Source organism: Anabas testudineus, chromosome 15 (genome assembly GCF_900324465.2).
Source record: "Anabas testudineus chromosome 15, fAnaTes1.2, whole genome shotgun sequence".
Taxonomy (NCBI): domain Eukaryota; kingdom Metazoa; phylum Chordata; class Actinopteri; order Anabantiformes; family Anabantidae; genus Anabas; species Anabas testudineus.
In genome coordinates, this window is record NC_046624.1 from 12,958,493 (window position 1) to 12,979,951 (window position 21,459).

At 38.2% G+C, this 21,459-nt stretch overlaps 1 protein-coding gene across 1 annotated transcript in view; it reads right to left on the minus strand.

Moving 5' to 3' along the window:
- Nucleotides 1-749: 749 nt before the first annotated feature.
- The window catches only part of LOC113159014 (VPS10 domain-containing receptor SorCS1-like), a 37,026-nt gene continuing 16,316 nt past the window's right edge, over nucleotides 750-21,459 (minus strand). The window contains exons 6-27 of the mRNA XM_026355467.1: nucleotides 18,578-18,642; nucleotides 17,909-18,027; nucleotides 17,477-17,566; nucleotides 16,487-16,666; nucleotides 14,586-14,732; nucleotides 13,934-14,036; nucleotides 13,548-13,624; nucleotides 13,054-13,145; nucleotides 12,790-12,897; nucleotides 12,399-12,516; nucleotides 12,127-12,260; nucleotides 11,055-11,168; nucleotides 10,632-10,803; nucleotides 10,162-10,348; nucleotides 9,438-9,571; nucleotides 9,230-9,353; nucleotides 8,645-8,757; nucleotides 7,608-7,742; nucleotides 4,200-4,299; nucleotides 3,677-3,785; nucleotides 2,430-2,584; nucleotides 750-1,556 (exon numbers count right to left, since the gene is read on the minus strand). Of these exons, the coding sequence (XP_026211252.1) occupies nucleotides 1,498-1,556; nucleotides 2,430-2,584; nucleotides 3,677-3,785; nucleotides 4,200-4,299; nucleotides 7,608-7,742; nucleotides 8,645-8,757; nucleotides 9,230-9,353; nucleotides 9,438-9,571; nucleotides 10,162-10,348; nucleotides 10,632-10,803; nucleotides 11,055-11,168; nucleotides 12,127-12,260; nucleotides 12,399-12,516; nucleotides 12,790-12,897; nucleotides 13,054-13,145; nucleotides 13,548-13,624; nucleotides 13,934-14,036; nucleotides 14,586-14,732; nucleotides 16,487-16,666; nucleotides 17,477-17,566; nucleotides 17,909-18,027; nucleotides 18,578-18,642 (2,635 nt within the window). The 3' untranslated portion in view covers nucleotides 750-1,497. The remainder of the gene's footprint in view (nucleotides 1,557-2,429; nucleotides 2,585-3,676; nucleotides 3,786-4,199; nucleotides 4,300-7,607; nucleotides 7,743-8,644; nucleotides 8,758-9,229; nucleotides 9,354-9,437; nucleotides 9,572-10,161; nucleotides 10,349-10,631; nucleotides 10,804-11,054; nucleotides 11,169-12,126; nucleotides 12,261-12,398; nucleotides 12,517-12,789; nucleotides 12,898-13,053; nucleotides 13,146-13,547; nucleotides 13,625-13,933; nucleotides 14,037-14,585; nucleotides 14,733-16,486; nucleotides 16,667-17,476; nucleotides 17,567-17,908; nucleotides 18,028-18,577; nucleotides 18,643-21,459) is intronic.

Consider the following 21,459-nt stretch of genomic DNA (forward strand, 5'->3'; position numbering starts at 1 on the left):
TGGAGAAGCCTCTAGTCAATTTGTCTTACTGAGATATGATGCTGACAACACTTAAAAAGAAAAGTTTGATGAAGAAGAACTTCAGTACTTATCCCAAAGAGACAGGAGCTGACCAAAGCTCTGTGCGTAGGCTGAGCCTTGTTGACAGGAGATACGTCTTCTCTATCTCTGTGTCCCTCGCAGCAAAGGAGATGAACAAATCTGCAGCCTTTTGTCTGCCGAGTCCTTGGGGGCAAACCTAGAACAGACTGCAGGCTCCTCTGCTTTACTGTAAACTGGGGATATGCCAAGTGGAGATGCTGGTATCATCATGTAAACAGTCCAGAATAAATAATAGGAATTAAAAAAAAAAAAAAGTTTTCCATTCGGACCTGGTGTAGTTTCAGTTGTCATACTTCAACCACAACGTTCACAGTGACATCAGTTCAAATAAAAAAAAAAAAAAACAAATTCAGGAATAGAATTTGGTAATGAATAAATGTTGAACTAAAACGTGAAACCGTAGCACTTTTTACTGTATTACAGTGTTTGCTGCTGTTCTGTAGCATTTTTTTGTGAAAACACAAATTAGAACTTTTACATTTTGCTCCCTTTACATAATCCAAAATGTACAGTACACAGAAAGCTTCTGCTAGCAAATAAATACGAAGTCACTGCGTTGTTTAACAGTTAGCCTGACTTGTTATTACTGCAGCCGCAATCTTATATTTGATTGCGGCTGCAGTAATAATCCATGTGCATCTGTTTTAATGATGTTAGCATTAATTCCAGTTCTGCTGAAATGATTTAAGCCTCCAAAACAAGAGGGACTGCTCAGTGTCTCATCAACTGTATATACCTATCCGCTTTAATCTTCTCTTTTTATTTTTGTTATGACATATACAATATAGCATGTTGAGTGGCAAAAAGTAGGCATGATGGAAAACACTGATCTGGGACTAGAAGCCCCTGTTCATCTCCTTAATATTGCAAGCTTTCATTTGATGAGAATCTGGTGATAAGATTTACTGATTGTACAGAGCTTAATGAATCCGCTTCCCTCACTGTCTTACTCAGATAAGCTATTTCCACATAGTTAAACAAAGTAAACTTCACAAACACAAGCCCAAAGAACAGAAATAGGAGCATATTTTGAGATATTATACATCACTTTTGTTCCACTGTTTGATATTTTCATATTTGAGCAGACGTAGCTGTAACCAGCTGAGACAAATGACTTTTACTTCTTCCATTATGGATGTACATTATTTACATAAAAAGATCAGTGTCCTTGCAAAAATACAAGTATTTTCAGTCAAAAATTGTCCCTTTTCAAGAAGCAAGTATAAATCTGTACAGTCTCCTCAGAGGGATTAGGCAGCACAGTGTGAACTGGTCCATCCATGCATGGGTAGCAAAACACTCGAGACCATTCATTGTGACCGTGGTTTCATAGCTTGCTGGAAGTAACTGCCAAAGAAGATGTATTGCTTTCGAGTCGGTCATAGACTCTCAACATTAAAACACATGGGGCGCTTCATCAGAGAGCTTGATGTCTGTGTGAGATGGCAGGTAGCCTGGCAAGGGAGAAGAAAGCAGAGAGACAGAAGGAATTGTATGTAGCTATTTGCATACGGGTGTATTTTCGCAGGCAAACACATTTATCTTGGATGGGTCGATAGTTTAGCTATGGTTAGCGGTAAATCAAGTGGAACCTCATAGATATTTCTTGATGAAAATGCTTTCACCACTCCGCTCCTTTCCTGATGCACTAATTATTTTATTGGGTCAAATAATTCACCTAGACATCCTCATCACTTAAGCTCACACTTGTTTGTGCTTCACTTACCTGGGAACACTAACATCTCAAGCTGCAAATGCATAGAGAGCATTTACTGTTATAACTATATGTCGCAACTCATGTGAAAATGCAGCACTTTAAAGTATCACTTCCCTGTCAGAGTGCTTCAAGTTCCTGTTTGATAATGCAATTATTAATATTCTGTTGCAACTTTTGTCACAACTTTCTTTCTGTACTTTTTTACTTTAACTGTTTTCATGAAGTGGTAGATGCACCTTTTCCAGAAGAAGTGATTCTACAACTGATTGATTCTATCTGAGTGGGTGTGGTAGCATAAATCTTAGAGATAGACATCTCAAAACCTGGATGAATTATCACTACCACTCAATATAATAAAGTAAATATGTGTGTCATTTGAATGAACTGAACCTTTAGATAATTCACTCACATTGTGGTCTATTTGGAATCTGCCCCTTATGTTGCCTTGTGAAATTCCCTCTAGGTGCTAATTAAAGACCCCTTTGACAGGTAAATATAATGCAGCTCTATGTCAAGAACAAACTGTCACTGTACGAATAAATAAACGTGTCAGAAACGATTAGTTTTCTTGAGAAACGTCGCTTTAAGGAAGAAGCAGACACATTAATACCTCTGCTTTTTGAGTCCAACTGTACATCCACATGATCCAGTGAGGTCAGCTTGTCCCCCTCAGGGTTTGGGACAGCTATGGAGGTCACGGTCGGGATGACCTCTTGTTCTTTGTCAGGCTGCTCCGCTGTGTAAGTGTTGATGCCTGGAATTTTCCTGAAGGTTGTGCAGAGGAAAAAGGGAATAAGATGTGTTTTTTTTTTTAAAGTCAAGTTAATGGAGAACTGCCATCAAGTCTGTTTCACTAATGCTTTCACTAGGCATAATGTGTCACACACTATTTTTAACTGTTAAGGATGGGAGAGGATTGCTTGAAAGCTGGAAACTAGGGCATTTTGCATTCCACTGGGCATTGCTCTCTCACTTTCATATTGTTCACCTCAGTTTTCAATCAATTTTTTATCCCCCCCTCAGATGCACCCCCAATTCTGCTTAAAACTAACATCTTGCATTTCTAATTTCACATTCTCCCCTTGTGATTTTGTGCTGCAGCTGTTGCTGTGACATTTGAGGTAGTTTTAGAAGCTGATTTTTTTTTTTTTTTTTTTAATTATGCTCCCGAAAGTTAGAGTTAAGTAATGCTTTACTTTATAATGAGTACAATTCTACAAACCCCAGAGGAGGTAAACTATTCCCCTGTGATTGGCATTGGGATTACCTGCAGCAGAGGATGCTATTTACTGTATGTCCCTCACTGTATAATATATGTTGTCTCAGGACTTATCTCCTCAACCTTTCCTGCCATTCTGCAGAGTATGCCTCACCTTGAATGGCTGTGTTTAGCATTTCCGAAAGGTCAACCCTCACATTGTCAGATAGATGAATATTGATAACTGTAGGACTCTGACACCCATTCAGCACTCTGGGGGAATTGATTAGACTGTCATCCCCTGTAATATTCTGCAGATTGAGACAGAGGGGAATTGTCTTATTCCTCAAGCCATTATTGTGTTGCGGACGTCCATAACTCAGAGATATATGAGGTCTGAATACTTCTAGAAACTTTTAGGAGTTCAGCAGTGAGGTGCTTGCTTGTAGATAATGGGTGCTGACTCTAAATGGGGCCGTTATGCAAACACACACACACACACAAACAAAACAACATCTATCTTACCGTAGATATTTGCAATGATACGAGTCTGAAACTCTGAGGATTAATTTTCACACGTTCTATCTAACAGATCTCCCTGACAGATAGTGCTCTGCAATATATGTGGGTACAATACATTTTATCCCAGTGTACTGTACCTTTTAAATTTGTATATTACAAAGACCGCCAAGCCCATCAGTACAACTGACACGAGCATGATGACTGCAGTGCTGCTGTGGCCCCCATCACTACTGTCCACAAGTGGGGCTTTGAAGGAGAAAGAGAAAGGGACACTGGGTAAAAATGCAGGCTGATGCATAGTTTTTATTTACATAAATAGAAATGACATAACAAATCCTGTTAAATAACAATGGAGAATCCATCGCTGTCGAAATTATGACTGACAGCTAATGTCCAGACGGTGCTTTATCTCTTTAATCACTGTTCAATTTAATTTAAACCAGGATCATCTACTCACTATCAGTCCTGCCTGGTTACATGCAGTATATGAAGGCTAGTTTGTTTCCAGGTTGACTAATCATCTTAACCTCCAAACTGGAGGAACTCCACAAAGTCTGGATTCAAATACGAAGACGACCACCTCAAAAGCATCTCATTCTGCAAAATTGGATTGGACTACCATTTGACCAGGTAGGTGTGCGATAGACGCAGCAGACTCACCCGGAGACAGACGCGTGGCGTAGACGTTCACCTGCACCCCCGGTTTGAGTGTGAACTGGATGAGGTCTTGGTTCAGAGCACTTAGCAGAACCTGAGAAAGCTATAAAGGGGGGTGACGGAGCAGGGAAGACTCTGTTAGCGACGGCTGCACAGCAATATTCCACAGTCATCAATATTTCAACCGCAGTCATTTCATCCAACAGCCTGAATTATGAATCAGAACTTTTGCTTCCTTCTAAAGAGGAGCAAATGTTGATTTGACACACGGAAAACCTGCTGCACTGAAACCCAGCAGGCTTTTAATGGCAATGGAAACCCTGTCAGGTAAAAGGGTGGTCTGCTTACAGTGTGACATAAAGAACCATTTGATACTTCTATCACAACAGAGGATTCCTTTGGTGTATCCGTTTGCATGAAAACACGATTAACTGATTTAAAAGCTCAGTGAGGCAAAGCTATTGGAAATCAAAGTGTGCTCTAATATCATAAAATTGCAGTTTTAATTTTTCTCCCTGAAGTGTCTCAAGTTCCACTGTTTTTCACACCTAGATGAAGCAGTCAGTTAACAAGAGACCAAAATGCTTTCCCAGAGCCCATTTGAGTCCTTAGCCATGCCTCACTAATTCCATCTCGCTCTTTCTAAAATCTTTCCACTGGTTAAAATTAGACTGCTCCACACAGTATGAATAATTACTTTTTGTTCTAGTGGCATATCAGGGTCAGTAAATCTATTACACATTTTAATAAGCTGCACCACACATACGATCGCCACATGCACGTGTGTATGTGTGGGCGCACGCTCGCGTAGTGCTTCCGAGTTGCAAGTCATTCACTGGAGATGAGAACGGTGAACTGAAGATTTATTACCCTATTGTCTGTGAGGTTCTGCCAGGTAATCAGACAGGCTTTAGATAAATACATCTCTTTAATTCCCAATCCAGGCCGCCTGCCCCAGTTTGTCTCCCTTCTCACTGTTGCCAATTATATGATGCATCAATGTAATTAAATACCAATTAGCTTAGTTCAAGACAGAATGTGAGCCAGCAAAATTATGTTTACTTGTAATACATTGAGGTTCCATCCATTATGATGAATAAATGAGCTTGTCTAGCCAGTGCTTTAAAAACAGTTCTGTTTTATTGTCTTGTTTACATTTGGAATAGCTTTGAAATACATTTTTAAGAATTGAATTTAAGCCTTGAAACTTGTTTTACCATAATAAAATAATAACAACAATGAAGCATGGTGGCTAAAGATGGTTTTGCTATTATGTTATTATAAGGTTTTAAACTTCCGGATGTGGAGGGTTGAAGACAAGCTCTAAGGTATTTTATGAGTATTTTTTCTAATGGATGCTGTTTCAGTGCTTATAGATGGGAAGACATTGCCCTCTGGTGTTGACATTCTGCATCACTATTTAGGTTCAACTGAAATTCACAGTCCATGTGGGGGAACATTAAATCATTTAAGCACTTAAGCAATAAGACTCAGAATCTTATTTAAGGGCACTTGAGCCAGTGAAACAATAAGCGCAATCAGGCAAAAAAAAAAAAAAAAATAAGTATGTTGTTTTTGTTTGGTGGCACAGAAACAAATCCTAATTAACAATTTAAGTTTGTTTTGCATGATTGGACTATTACGAAATACCAGGAATACAGTAAAGCTGAGAAGCAGTTTTACGATTGAATGACTCTGCGGGGAATCAATGGGAATACGCTATAATTCAGAAAGTAAATTGGAAGGAAGTCTTGCAAAGTTACAGAAGATTAAATGCATCCCACGTACAGCTACCTGCACAACGAGGCTATTGAAAACATATTTCTCTTGTTCTTTGTATTTTCACTTAATAGACCACACCAAATTTCAGCATTTTTTACTCCAATTACTACATAAACGTACAGTCTTCATTACTGCTGACCTTTTCTAAGAAATAACATAGCATTTTCCCTACCTACCATGCAGCCAGTGGTGACTATTCATTTTCCTCTGCAATGAAAATATATTTGCACAGACTTTAAACTTGGCTGACTGTGGTAATCCATCACAATGAGCATCATGTCTGCATTTATTTTTGTCAAAGTTAGCCTTATTGTTGTGTGGCAAACTTTCCAAATACAGCTGCACTTAAAACTATGTTACCATGCAATGATAATGTAACTGACAAAAATAAATGCAGACATGATGCTCATTGTAATGTATTGCCTCATCCAAACCCCAAGTTTTAAGACTCTACAAGTTTATTTTAATACCAGCAATGCAATGAATGGAAACCAAGTGCTATCAGGAAGGTAAGAGAATGGCTCCAATCAATCAGAGTATAAGAAATACCTGGAAATAATCAGTCACAAGTCAAACTACATTTTACTTTTGTACATATAAATGATTATAGAGAGATTTTGTATCCAGAAACTGAGCCAGAGAATTTAAAAAAGAAAAACGGCGATAGCAGATAAGAGGTCAAGTACAAGTATCAGCTCACTGTATACTGATTACAGTGCTTACATACCGCCTAAAGAGTGTAATAAGGATACAGCCTTTTCTTTTAAACATTTAAATCATGCATATCACCTTGAAAAAACTTCAGATATCCTCAGGTCAGAGACTATTTTAGTACAAAAAAACGAACCTCTAATATCAGCTCCAAAAATGACTCAACTCTCCATGTCAAATAAAAATGGGAGAAATAATCAGAAATATGAGGATGGTTTGTGTAAAAGACAGTAAAGCAATATAACTGCTAAAGTGAAATTTATACAAATAGTTTCTCAGGTACCAAAAGGCAAAAAAATGGTGGATATTTTTCATTTGGGCAAAATATTGCAAAAGATATGATAAAATATTTAGAACAAAAGTTTATTGCTCATTTGTTTAACTACACCAGGGTGAAATCCTGCATAAACTTAGAGGATAGCAAAAAAGTTAGCACACACATGGCTGCAGGCAGACCCTATAAAAAAGAACAACTGGAACGCAACTGTCAATTAAATAAACTCTTGGGAGAAGCTGACCTTTTTCTTAGGACTATGTGAGAATATGTAACCTATCAAAATGACTACATACATGAATACACAGCTTTTATGTGCCTTTAATATGGGATCTATGTACTGTAGTGTTCTGTCACGTTCATGTTAATCAAAAGCTGCAAAAAAAGGCTCCAACCTTCTGGTGAAAGAAATGTCCAAACATCATTACACATGTTTTCATATACAAGCACAGAGATTACACCGAGGTTTCAAAAGAGTTGTATGACACTCTAAAGTAAAGCACAGAGTCCTCAGGGATGTTCTCTCTAGAGAGAGAAGCTCTTGACTTCCTCAGCTTATTTATCTGCAGCTTTAATTACGATGGGACACCACATTGTACCGAGCATCTGCCAGGAGCCATTAAAATGATTCAACAAGACGATACCTGATCCAGGTGCGCCCACTTTTCATCCATGGCTTCCTTTCTTGACCTCTTCTCAGGCACAATGAAAATCTCTGCTGTGGTTGGTAAACCTGGAAGTACTGTGACCAGAAGCTGATCCTCACTGATTCCTGTGACCTTTAATGATAACAAAACCTCATTAAAAGGGGTTTTTAATTGACGCAGTTTGGGGAGACATGCAGCTCTTTGCCTCTCAAATATAATCTTTGGGGGTCGTCTGTACTAATAAGTAAATACAGTTCATGTATCATTTTCCTAAGTAGCAGTCACTGTCAAGATATAATGTATGGATCAACCGAAACACAACAGTGCAGTCCGACAGGTCTTGGTAAAGGCCAGGCCTTTTAGTGCATTTATGCCGTAACCAGAGGTCTGCTGTCACTTTCCTGGTGTAAACCATGGTAATATCTGACAAGACAGAAGGTCAAAGCGAATGTTTCATACTGAGGGCTACTGTAGGATATATATAGAGCTCCGTTTCCAGGTCTTTTACATAACCTGCTGCTTTTTTGACATGCCCACAGTCTCTGTGAGGGGAAAACGAGGCACACCTAATCACAGTTAGCCGCTCTTTACTTAAGGTTTTGGTGTTCTCTCGAAGCAATGGCATTCAGCTCTGAGAGAACTCGGAGAGCAAATGGCAACTGTCATAGCAGTGTTTTAACTGCCCTTTAGTGTTTTGACAAGTTCAGTTGATCGCTAGTGCTGGTAATAATGATTTGGGGTGATGTGCCATGTCAGCGGGTAAAGGCTAACAACTAATTACACAGCAAGAGAGGTTAAAGCCACTGCAAGTAGTGGAGTGCCACACTTAACTCGAGACCACACGCATCCATTACAAATGCAGCATAACCAAGAATGGAAATGTTATTGGCTCACTACACAGAGACGTGTGGTTCTCTCTCCCACATAGTGCAAAGCTGCTAATTGCCAGAATGTGAATGAGGTCTTCTGGAGTTTAGTTAATTCCTGATTCTGGTGGGGTCATTATAATACCAGCTAGCAGCCGAAGAACTGACCTGAACCATGCAGCTCTTCACCACTCTGCCAATGTCCTCTCTCCACTCAGACACCCCAGGGTTCAGCTCATCCAAATTAGAAGAAAAGGCCAAAACATGTGACCGGAAATAATCTGAAATAGTCAGAAAATAAATTCAGCTTATGCACTTCTCCTTTTTAATTCAATTATGTGGAATCCCTCTTCACAGTAATACACATGATTTAACAAATAAACCCCCTTTTTTTAATCCTCAAAATAGTTTTAGCAAGCGAAAAGAAAGAAAGAAAATGTTGTTGTACATACAGTTAGCAAAGATAATTTAAGGGATACGTGTACGGTAGATGTTGAGTTGTTAGCTATGTTTTGAAACATAAGTTCTTCCTAAGCTTTAAAAGCTGAGATTAAAGGTCCAGTCCAGACTGTGAGAACACTACATTAACAAAACAATTCTTATATAAAGTCCATTTACAGGACCTTTAAGCCAAATCTGATGGCCTTCATCTGCAAATTGAGTTTACACCTCAATACACACACGTACATACTTGAAAAATATCAACATGCAAATTGTATTGAGAGTGTTGCATAATAGTAATATATATATTACCATAAACCACCACCATCATTTGGTCCTGATGGACTGTATTGCCAACCGAAGCCTGAACAGTGACACTGTGACTTCCCTCCTTGGAGAAAGTGAAGGATATCGCTCCATCCAGGGTCACTATAGGCTAAAAGGCAGAGAGAGGGAGATGTACTGTGACTTGAATCCAGTAAATAGGTAGCATGGTAGAGAATAAGAAAGTATGGCCCACCTCTGTTTTGTTATCAAACCACCAGTAATAGGTGACTGTTCCCACATTGCTGGGCTGTAACACTGTTGTGAGGTTTACCACTTTGTTCTTGACAACCACTGAAGGAGCCAAAAGCTGGACTTGTTCAAGCTGACCTTTAGAGAGACAACACAAAACACCTTTTGTTGAAGTATGCGAAAAGTAAGATTAAAGGTATACAACCTCCGTGATAGTGAAAATTCCAACAGAGGCCACATATTTAGCCGCATTTTTGCAGAGCACTGACTGTCTGGAACACAATGACCATATGGCTAGACAGTGGAGAAATTGATTGCACTGCAGAAATGCTCTGACAAATGTCTGTGGATGTTTTGATGCTTTGTGCTGCCATGAAAATGTCACCAATGGAATGCATTATAATAAGCTAGATTCAAACTGGCCATTGCTGCTCAGTGAGGAAACAGCAAACAAGCGTCTGCACTGGGTGAATGACAAAACTCTGCATGGGGATTTTGAATGGGGTCTCTATTTAACAAGCCAATAACACGTTGCAGAATAGAAAGAATAGAACGTTTTTTGCCATATTTAACGTTGATGGATCTTGCATGGTGCAACTAAAGTTAAAGGGTATTTGTGAAGAAACAATTTGCCCAATATTCTATGGTAATGTTGAAAAACAATTAGAAATCTGACCACATAATTGTTGATGTTTTAGCAGCAACTTTTAAATACTTGTTTGACTCACAGGTGACGTGAAGGTAGAGTATCACCCTGTCAAAGCCCAGAGTGTTGCTTGCTGTAGCAGAAACTTGGTAGATGCCAACTTTAGTGTAGATATGTTTGACCCCGTCATCGATGGAGCTTATGTTAACATAAGATATGGCGGTCCCATCACCGAAGTCCACTGTTATACTTGTCATGGAGCCAAGACCCTTCAAGACGAAAACAAACTACTGTCACTCACACTGTAGCCTCAGTTGTTTGTCAGTGTCCTTGCTGCAACATAACACTGTGTATTTTCCATAATATCTACAAGAATGAGGTCAAGTGGTAACTCATGTCACTGCATATTTATTTAATATGCTGGTGCCCAGGCCTCTGTGCTATGTCTGACAGCATCTAGAAATACAGAGAATGCACTAAACTCAAAAGAAAAACATGTTGCCTACTTCCTGTAACACACACTACTGTGGCTTTGTAAAGTCAAGTCAGCACCTCTTCCAGAAAGACCAAGAAGGTGACATTGTTCCACAGTGTTGCAACCAGTGTTCCCTCGCTGGTGAACAGCTGGAGGCCTCTGGGGGCCTGACTCGGACACCTTTGTCGCCTGGGGCTGTACTTCAACAGTGTTCCTTCGGTGCAGTTGTTAGACAAAGGCCTGCGATATCTGGAATTTATTGACACAGATGAGCAGCATGTTAGTGCAATTTACCAAACAGTAAAACAAACAGGGCAATACATGTATGAATTATACTAAAAACTATGCACGTTTGATTTTGGGTTACCTGCTTTTCATGGACAGTGTGTAATGTACATATGCACATAATTTTCACAAATAATAACATGTTTTTAGGAATTTTAAGCTTAAATGTAATTACTCCCTTTGCTTATGTCAGTACAGTACATTGAAAGTCGTACCCCGTGGTGTTGAGGAAGCTGTCGCCTGTGAGGCAGTCTCTAGATGTTACTGAAGGAATGAACCAGAAAGCTGGAGTGCAGCTCCCATCAATGTGCCTCTCAAACCCATAGTCGCTGTGTTTCAGTGGAAGCAACAAGTAGGGAAAGAGATACATTGGGGCGTTATCAAGACCGTTTATCATTTATTTAAAATATCAAGTATAATTACTCGGCTCAAACAGAATCATACACAACAAAGTGCATGTGTGTACTGTGAGCAGAGGTGTTCTAGGAGGGAGAGGTTTTCACAGCCCAGCAGCTCAGAGAATCGGAGATTTGATGTTTTATGTATCAAACCTCTGAAGCAGAAAAAGCATTGTTCGTGTTTACACAAGCTATAATTATACCTTGGAAAAGTCAGAAGGATCTGTCATATTTCTTTCATCGTGATGACGGTAAGACATTCTCAGAAGCCAGAGTTGAAAAGTTTAATAAGACTTTTAGTAGTAAAATGGTGTTAAGCTTGTGATATACAAGACGGTGCTGTTCAGAAAGATAAAAGAGCATGAGACGGAGTGAATTGATGCACAAGAAATTCTGACTTTATGTTAGACATAAAGAAGCGTATAAGAAGAGACAGTGAAGCATTAGAGTTATTCATTATGAAAATCTATTCCAGTGCATTGAATATAAGATGCATGGATTGTGATGGCTTCATATTATCAGTCAGTTAAATTGTATTGTGAGTGTTCTTGCTATATAAATTATTTTGTTCAAATTAATATTTAAGTTTCTAAAACTCGTAATTAAGATTTCTTTAGTACCCATTTTAGTTTTGTCTGATCTAGTACTGTACATGAACCAAGAACTCAGTTCATTGGTCAGAACACCTGTACTTGTTGTTACTTCCTAACTTTACAAAAATATAACACAATTTAGAATAACAAGTTGTGAATTATGAAATATAAGTCTTCAAACACTCTTCCTGTTGTGCCTTAGGTTTGCTTCATAGACTCTGCCTCTGGAGACTGATAAAGTGTTGTGCGCTGGATTTAATGAAGTGAAAAGAGTAGCTGCAGAGCATGGAACTCACCACTCAAAATCTTCCTCTGTACATGGGCAGGAGTCTGACATCTGGGAAATATACTGATCTCTGGCCTTGATACATCGAACGTTTGCTTTCAGTTTTTGGAAGATTCTCTTCATTCCCATGATGCATACTTTGCCCTGTGATGAATAATGTATTACAAACATTTCACAGATTCTCCTTCCTTTTTTGTTGCCATCCTGTTTTTATTGTGTGACTTTATCAAAGAGATTCACTTGAGTGTAATCAACAGTCGAGCAGCACCAACACGTTCTTACCTCACTGTGTAACTGCCATGTCAGATAATCTTCAGATGTGCACCGATGTTGGAAAATGGACCGGAAGTCAATTTTGACAAGCTGCCACTCGGATCGATGACTGAAATGGCCGAATATTCTGCACAAAGAAGTCACAAAACAAAGTGAAAAAACATTAAGTATAAATAAAAAACCTGTTAAGAAAAAAAATTGTAATTGTAACACGTTCCTCTGTGGATTGAGAACCTTATCTACATCTTTGGCTTATGAAACCATTTCAAAACCACATTAAATTAATGCAAGATTATTTATGTACTCTTCTAAGTCTTGATTAGAGCAACATATAATTAGCGAGTGCAGTAATTAACCAACTAGAAACACATCAGATCTTTCACATTCCTTCATATCTTACGTCATTATAAGTGTGTCCTCTCCAGGCTCCCCCAACACCCCATCAACATAGAGCGGAGAGGAGGTGAAGCTATATTTGTCCCAGTTTCTGCCCTCATCAAAACTCAGCCTGAGGGAAAGAACAATGGTTGGATCACAGACAGACCAGCCACAAATAGAGTTGATTTCTGTAAGAAAAGCCTCAGCAGGAAAGCAGTCCCACTCCTTGTTTTGAAGATTGAGTATAGTCTCTAAAAAGATGAGGTGCATCCTTGGAGAGCCTTACCAAATGTGCCTAATTGGCAGAGGTGTGTGTCTGATGGCCACCAGAGATCCTCCTTGATTCAGGAAAAACACGCTGTACTCTTCCTGAAAAACCTGCAAACAAAAGCAGCTTCCCTTCATCACGCCAGGCAAAAAAACAAACAAAAAAAAACTCTAATCTACATATGCAACATAAGAAACATGAATACTTAAAGCTACACACTAAGCAAACAGGAACCTTAACTATTCTTTACACTTTAGTCTCAGTTGTGTGAATTAAACCAAACCAAGTCATGTTCTTTCTGTTTTGTTCTGTAATATATTACGGGAAGGTTCAAGGGGAAAACAAGACTTATCACAGGAGCTTTAGAGAAATTCCCTCTGTTCTGTTGAAAGGATGACGAGGTTTTATAAAAAAATATGATCATACTCAGTAAAGTAATCACTTTAATGAGTTGCCGCAGAAATGCACAAAAATTTACACCCATTCCTAGTCTTATGGTTATGATACCGTACCTCCCTCCAGGTGTTTCCCGCATCCGATGTGATGAAAATACTGACGTTAGTACTGGTCAGCTCAGGTCCAACCACACCTGAATAATTATACAACACAATAATTGTATAAATTTTAATCTGACAGTGAAACAGTTACTCAGAACGGCTGCTTTTTTGAAATATGACTATGTATTATGACAAGTTATATCCACTCAAGTAATGTGGAACAGATGTGCAGGAAAGATTGATTTCATTTCCCTCTGTAAACTGTTGTTGAGCTCTGAAAGTCCTTTGAACAGAACTAAAGAACAGATTTGACTGAGAGAGCTCAAGGATGTGATCACAGGCCAGCATGGAGGCTGCAGGTAACCAACAGTATGGATGTGCAAATCAAATAATCTCCTCACCTGACGCTATTATGATTCCTGGGGCTGAGTCTTTGCTGACAATGTTTCTCGAGGTGTAAGGATTCTCTGACACATGCAGGTGCAGATGTAGCGAACAGTACGGCTGAGAAATACAAAGGAGATTTGTTTGCTGAAGTCAGAATGTGAAAATGTAAAGTCTGATACAAACCTGCTTCAAATGCAGTATAGTATAAACTGTTAAAATATTGGAGAATCGATAAATATGAGTACTATATATAACAAAACAAGTACTGGTGCACTGTAAGTAACACTTCTGTGCACTACATAACCCAAGTAGTTACAATATAGTATGTTGTACAATGCAGTATATTACAATACTGTATATTATGATAAAGTAATAAGTATTATAAACCATTTAATAGCTAATAATAATATTATAGACTGGAATTAATTTAATAACTGCTAGATTTTTCTGTTTCACCACTTATTAAGGACAGTTGACATGTTGAAATAACATAGTGAATTATTTAGAAGATCTCTGCAGTTATTGACATATTCAGAGCTGTGTTCATGTGATACAGATTTATGCGCAGTCTTTGACCATGGTGTGCCATGATTCCGTGCAGCAGTTTTTGAGCAGATAATGGAAATCCAAATAATCCAATCTATCTCTTGTCAGTGGCCCACTTACTTGTTCACAATAGACCTTGTTTCCCTGGAGATCGGTTGTTGGAGCCTGAAGAAGACGCCAGTCTCTCCCCTTGTTGTATGTGATATAAGTTTTCACTTGGTTCTCAACAACTTTATTTGACAGGAACACCCCTTTTATTCCGGCAACCTGTGAACATGAGAGACGGAGAGCGGTAGGAAGAAAAATAACAAAAAAGAAGGAGAAAAAAAAAAAACGTAAATTATTCAAACTTAAGTAAAGCTGAAGGCCTAGTTCAGGGAGGAAGAGACGTCTGAAAGTGATAGTTTTTCTGACAGGGAGCACTATTTTGGACCATCTGTAGGACTCTGCAGAATCAAAACAACATATGGCACAGCCCTGAGATATTTCTTCTTCTTTGTATTTCTGCGCACAGAGATGCACGCTCTCATGTGCAGCTATCACTTGAGTTAACATTTATAAAGCCCAAATCTTTGTCAGAGGAAGAATGACCAGCTCGTATCTTCCACTGGCCGAGTCACTGTTGCTGAATATTTCTGCAGCATAAAATGTGTGTGAAGTCAGTGAGCTGTGAGCATAACCGCTGCTGATGGCTATCTTAGGTGTGTGTTTGTAACAGTGTTATGCTTTTACTGCTGGCTGCAGATGAAGATAATCTAAAGTGATGCATACATGTGCAGTCACTGCAACCTCATGGTACATCTGTCAACACAGATATAATGTGTTCAGGGCACAAGTAAAACCTGCTATTTCGACCGGAATTGTGACTATGGGCTGCAAGTGACACCAGTGTTTCCCCTTAACTTCTGTATGGTTTATTACCTAAAGAGTGAACCTACTAACTATTTTTGTGCAATACCTTGTGTCATATGAAAAAGACAATAAAAATCAGCCAAGCAGGGACTTGCAATGTAGAAGAAAATGCAATGTGCTGACATCTGTTCCATTACGGTGAGGACATCCAAGACATCTGAGTGCAGGGTACACTTAGGGAAGTTAGGGAAAGTTTTAGGCAAGCTGTTGGTACTTTACTTGTCAAAGTCTGATTTATTGTTCAACAAAGCTCCCAAACCAGGAATTTAAATTTGTATGGTGCTCTTAGATACACAGAGAACATATCCTATTTGTTTTCATGCTCTCCTCACATTACTGTAGATTTTTTTCTTGTAGTGAAAGGATGTTAGGTTGTGGTGTATATTACTATGAAGAAGTATGTGAATGGGGATGTGATAAGTTTTTCTGACTTAGATTAAATTATCTCTGCTCATGTCACTGTTGATTACCTGGATCAGGTGTGTTCAGCCAATCAGAAGCTGTACATGCAGAGATGGGTGGGAAAACTAGCAGGGCTGCAGCTCTCTAGGACCAGGGTTGCCTACCCCTGGGATAGACTCATGCTATCCTGAGTATAATCTATTACGACTGCTATGTTCACTGTTAATAATCGTGCGGAATGATCTCTTTTTCTTGAAGAACATGGAAAAGACAGAAAGATAATAAAGAAAAGTTATTTATAAACCGATTAAATGGCAAATTCATTAATTTGGTAATTAATGAATTTGCTAGAACCAGCAAATGTTTTGAATGTTTGCTTATTAAATTATTTAAATGTTTACTCCAGTATCAAATTTGTTGCTTGTTGATTATCAGTGATTTGATTAATTACTAAATTAACAGACCCTTTTGAGCAGTTAATCACATGTACGATACATATATACTACTCATAGTAGTGGATAAAATGGGTACAATACTGCAAGAAAGAAAATAATTTGGTGTTTTGTACATATACTAATGTGATCGTTACTTGAATGTGACACATGATCCGTCTCCAACAGGACTGTAGCAGTCTCATAACCGAGTTAGTCCAGCTTGACCTGCATAAACAGCCTGAAAACATGTAAACAGATGACAGCACTGCCTACCTCATAGAGGTCTATCATGATGTTGCCCTCCGGCCCACCACTGCTCACAACGTTCTCCAGCATCAGGGTGAAGAACAGCCCTCTGGACTCGGACATGTACAGGTTGTAGGAGTCATTCTGGTGCCAGTCCTGAATCGCTGTCACCACCTGGTTATCATCTGTGCTGATTATCTGCAAATCCTAAATATATAAAGGTTCTCAGTAGGTGTATCTTCATGATGAAGCCAAAAAGATTTAAAGAATTCAATAAAAAAGTATGATTTTATATTATAATATGAACAGAGCATGAGTCACAAGCTTGTAATTCATCACTTCCAGACATCTTTCAGTCAGGATAAGCAGTGATTGAACCACATGTGTTTGACGCCCTGCACTAATTTCATTTCATTTTGCTCAATCCCTTATTCAGACCAAGGTGAGGTAAGGGATGTGCATCCTTCTCAAGAAAAATTTGATAGTAGACATAGCTGGATAGACAGACTGACTCGAAACAACACTGTGGGCACTAAATCCCTGTTGTTAGGCAGCCACCATGCTGTGCTTTTAGTAAAAAGAAATCAGTGCAGTTTGCATTCGCACACTGTTTGGTACAAATGCAAATGGACACTTCTGCTTTAAAAGAAGCTCCTTTGGGGTTCCGAGGAGCACTGAATGGGCAACTCCAGATTCATTTCTTTAAGTAAATATCTGTTGATGCAGACAGAAGGGCTACTAGACATGGATTATACATAGATACAATATTTAAAGATATAATTATGACCAACCAAATATTCAGGAGAATAATAACATAGTGAAGATGATTCAATGGATGTGTCAGAAAACATTATGACTAATTGGGGACATGTCTACTTAAAAACATTTGAAGAATCAACCCACAGTAAGTCATCATGACACCACAAAATAGCCTAGCGAAATTAATGCTGCGCTCGTTCTGTCGATTGATGCTCTACATTCGCTCGACTCGCGACAACTTTCATTCAGATGTCTTACCTTTGGAAGAGTGTACTTTGGAAGCTTCATTGGGTAGAATGCATTTCTCTTGTAGGACACATAATGGACAGACTGGCCACCTACTGGGACCTAGAAAAGCAATAAAGTGCAATTTACAATTCATCACATTTCAGGTAAATATCCATAAAACTCACAGTGTACACTTACTGCTAACAGCATGAATCAGACAATTTAAACCATCAACTCTATGGGTTTATTACTAATTAGGATGTTGTGCATTTTAGTGGAGTGGAGCTGTAGTATATACAGTACACAGCACAGTGTTTTCAATTACATGCCATCCTTTCCCAGGATAATAGCCCCTTTTAGTTAATGAAAAACATGACTGTACATTAAGATGCAATTGAATGCAGTGGTTTTACAGCTTTTAATTGTCTTTTAATGAAGCCAGACCTCGCAATAAAAACCCACCTGGATAAAAACGTATTCATCTTGAACCACCAGGGAATTAGGGATGATAAATCCAGGGAAAGGCTTGCCCTTGTTTCCATCAGAGCAGTTCTGAAGTTTACAAGTTATGTACTGTGACCCTGTGGGTAAGCAAGAAATGAGTACTAAAAATATAACAACAGAAAAACAAACAGCCTACTGTAGTCCACAATCAGGGTTTTATCATTGCTTATGCTGATGGTATTAAGTGAGCCATAGAGGCAACATTTTGGAGGCCAATCATTATTCTCACTAATAGATAAAGTAGAGAGCGCTGTCCCAGTGTGTTAGCATCAGCCAAATGAGGCGGTCTCCCCAGGGACGGGGCATTAACACACACGGCCTTATGGAAGTGTCCCCACTCTGTGCTGTGGCCAAGAAAAGAGCCAAGTCACAGTCTGGCCCTTGAAAAATGAATTAGCTTAATCATACGAGCCTCCACACAGCCAGTTCTGATCAGGAAGAGAGTCTTAGTAGGAAGGGGAAAAATAATAATCTCTCACCCATTTTTCAATTGAGATTAAGGCATTTAATAGTAAATGTTGGAAGAAGCAAAAATGCAATTTCAGTTGGATAATACACTTCAGAGAGATGTTGCTGACAATTTATTTTTCATACTTAATTTACTTGTAACATCATGTTATTACTCACGTCCATCAGCGACATTGATCTCCAGGTGGATCATTCCCTGCTCTTTATCTAAACCAAGTCTGGACCTATAACATAAAAAAAAAAAAAGAAAAATCAAGGAAACATTACATTTCTCTTAAAGACCACTGTCTTTTAATGATGGCGCTGAGTACATTATTTAAAACACTTATATCAATATTTAGTGGTTCCCAACCTCTTTGGCTCATTAGCCCTTAAAATGAAGCAATGTCGTCATCACAGCTTTTAAAGCTGAAGCCAAAGAGAGAGTCCTGAACTTACACATGTAAATGTAAAATAAGACCAGAGAGCACAAAACACTTAACGGTGAGTGTGAGAGCTAATGCTGCTATTATATTAGCCATGTTGAAGAGTAACTGAAGTTAATATACAGCAAACATATCCAACACTAAATTACCTTTTTTTTTTTAAATGAACTTTAACATAAAATGTTTTTATGTATGCACAGTATTGTATATGCCCACATATAAAAAAGACCAGTTTAATATGAAACTTGCCTGATTAAAATGTTATTGTTGGAATTTATTTCACTTTACAAGAAGACATTCCTCGAGTTTTAATGGTTAAGTTGCATTTAAAGAGTCTTTTTGCTTTCTGTTGTAAAATATATCTTTAGTCGTCACATCTTCCATAAAATAGTTTATATTTACTATTATTAAGATGTTGGCTTGTTTTATTTACCAGACTAATGCAGAAACAAGCATATCTCTCCACTCCATCCTCCTTAATCCCTTGTTTGTAGTTGACAACAACTATAAACATTATAGATTTAACATTTATCTTGGGCCAATCCCCTTTGAATAAGACGTTCATCAAGTTTTAATGGTGCAATCTGATTTAAATAAAAACTAAAAAAATACTTACAACACCTTAAGCACTTAACTTTATATACAACCTTAGTAATGCTTTGAACTACCCAAAAGGAGAAAGAAAAAAACTAAAGCTAGTACGTGCTATAAGTACTGCATAGACTTATATGTCTTGCTGTTTGTATAGAAAAATCAAGTGTTTTAATGTTGGTATTTTAACATTAATTGGTCTATATTAGGATCTGACTTCCATTTCAAATCTCTAAGGGAACGGGGGGAAATGAGACATGCAGTTGTGACCTTTACTGTTCTCTCAGGAGCAATAATACAACAACGTTCTCTATTAACAACGGCCTGACGGACATTTGACCCGCACAGCTCCTCATGGTTAAAGTGTACTTAGCCACTTGATTCACTTTCCATAGAGATTCTTCATGAAAGCGGTTAAGTGCATAGTGACAGGAGTGACCACTTGTTGTATTAATAGCAGCTGTTGTGACAGAAAATGGTTTCTTCTCATTTTCCATACCGTGTCTGAACTATAATATAAAAAGCCTCCATCCTGCTTCCCTCAGCACTCTGTAATTGCCTCACAGCTCCATCTCTTTTAATGGACTTTCTGTCAAATACTTCATCCAATTCTATCAGTGAACAGCAGCCCTTGGTCTTAAATAAACCCCTGCAATGTTACACTGTGCCCCCCCCCCCCCCCCTGCACCCCGCATTACTATCACATACCACTAGCTAGGTCTGTGCAGTGAGGCTGCCCGTTAACATGTTTTTGTAAATCATGTTTGTCAGATTATTTTACATAAGATGTGCAGTGGTGGATGTGATGAAAGTAATTCTTTCATTGTGAATCGTTGACAGTGTGCAGAGTGTTGTTGTTGTAGTTGGGGTTTTTTTTTCCCTCATATGTTTTGGATGACTTATTTCCTCAAAGACAAAATAAAGTGCCTCCATTTTTTATCATTACAAGTTTAGTTTTGGGCTGATTATGTTCTAATACTTTGATTTCAGGATTCTGCTAAATATGTTTCTGACACTTTCAATTAGCATACTGATTAAAAAGGATATATACCATATATTACTATGAAAGATACAGCTAATTTTAAAATGTACAAAAGCTTTCATGGATATCCTTGACTTAGTTGGATAGAATCTTTATTTGCTAGAATTATTTAATGTTTTAAATAGATAAAAGTGTAATATCCATAATGTTCTGGACAAATTGTTCCTTATTATAAATCTAAATTATGACCTAAACACTATAAAGCCTGGTGAAGCGGATGTTTTCATGCGATATTGTGTGTTTGCAGTGTAATGTTACATCTAAGAATTTCAGCTCCTGTCTGACATGGAGCTGAGAGATTTGTACCGCATTACACAATAAATAAGCTAGCTAATCACACACTGCTGTATTTCACGCAGTTATCTCTCTTTAAAAAAGATAATATCTATATATCTCTATAATCTATTCTTTTCCACAGATATTTTACAGTATTTATACTAATACTATTAACATTCATTATATTCCCAGACCAATGCAAATCATGAATATCTCTGAATGGTCGGTCAATCCTTGGTTAATTCATCAGATCAGATCTTTTATTTTAATTCTATGGAGAAGCCAGCAACCATAAAAAACCATTATAAATTTAAAATGTATCTTGAGCCGTAATCCTTCCACCAACACCCAACAGCCATTAATGCTACTAAAACAGACACCCAGAAGCCCTCTGCCAATCTCGGTTATGTGCAATATGCATCATGTATCATACAAAATAAATGAAAAACTGATGGATAATGTCTGGATACGATTCGATTTGCAATACACAGTGGCATCCCAACACTAGCAGACTATATCCAAGGGATCAAATATTAATCTGTATGTGTAAACTAGAGCCGTGGCACATTATGTAAAAAATAAAATAATAAAAGTCAAACATACATCATTCATCAGCACAAGATCTGCCACTGTAAACCCCATCTTGGTTTGGCATCCAAGAATAAAAGCAAAATGGCATTGGTATTTCATTAATTCAGTACATTCAG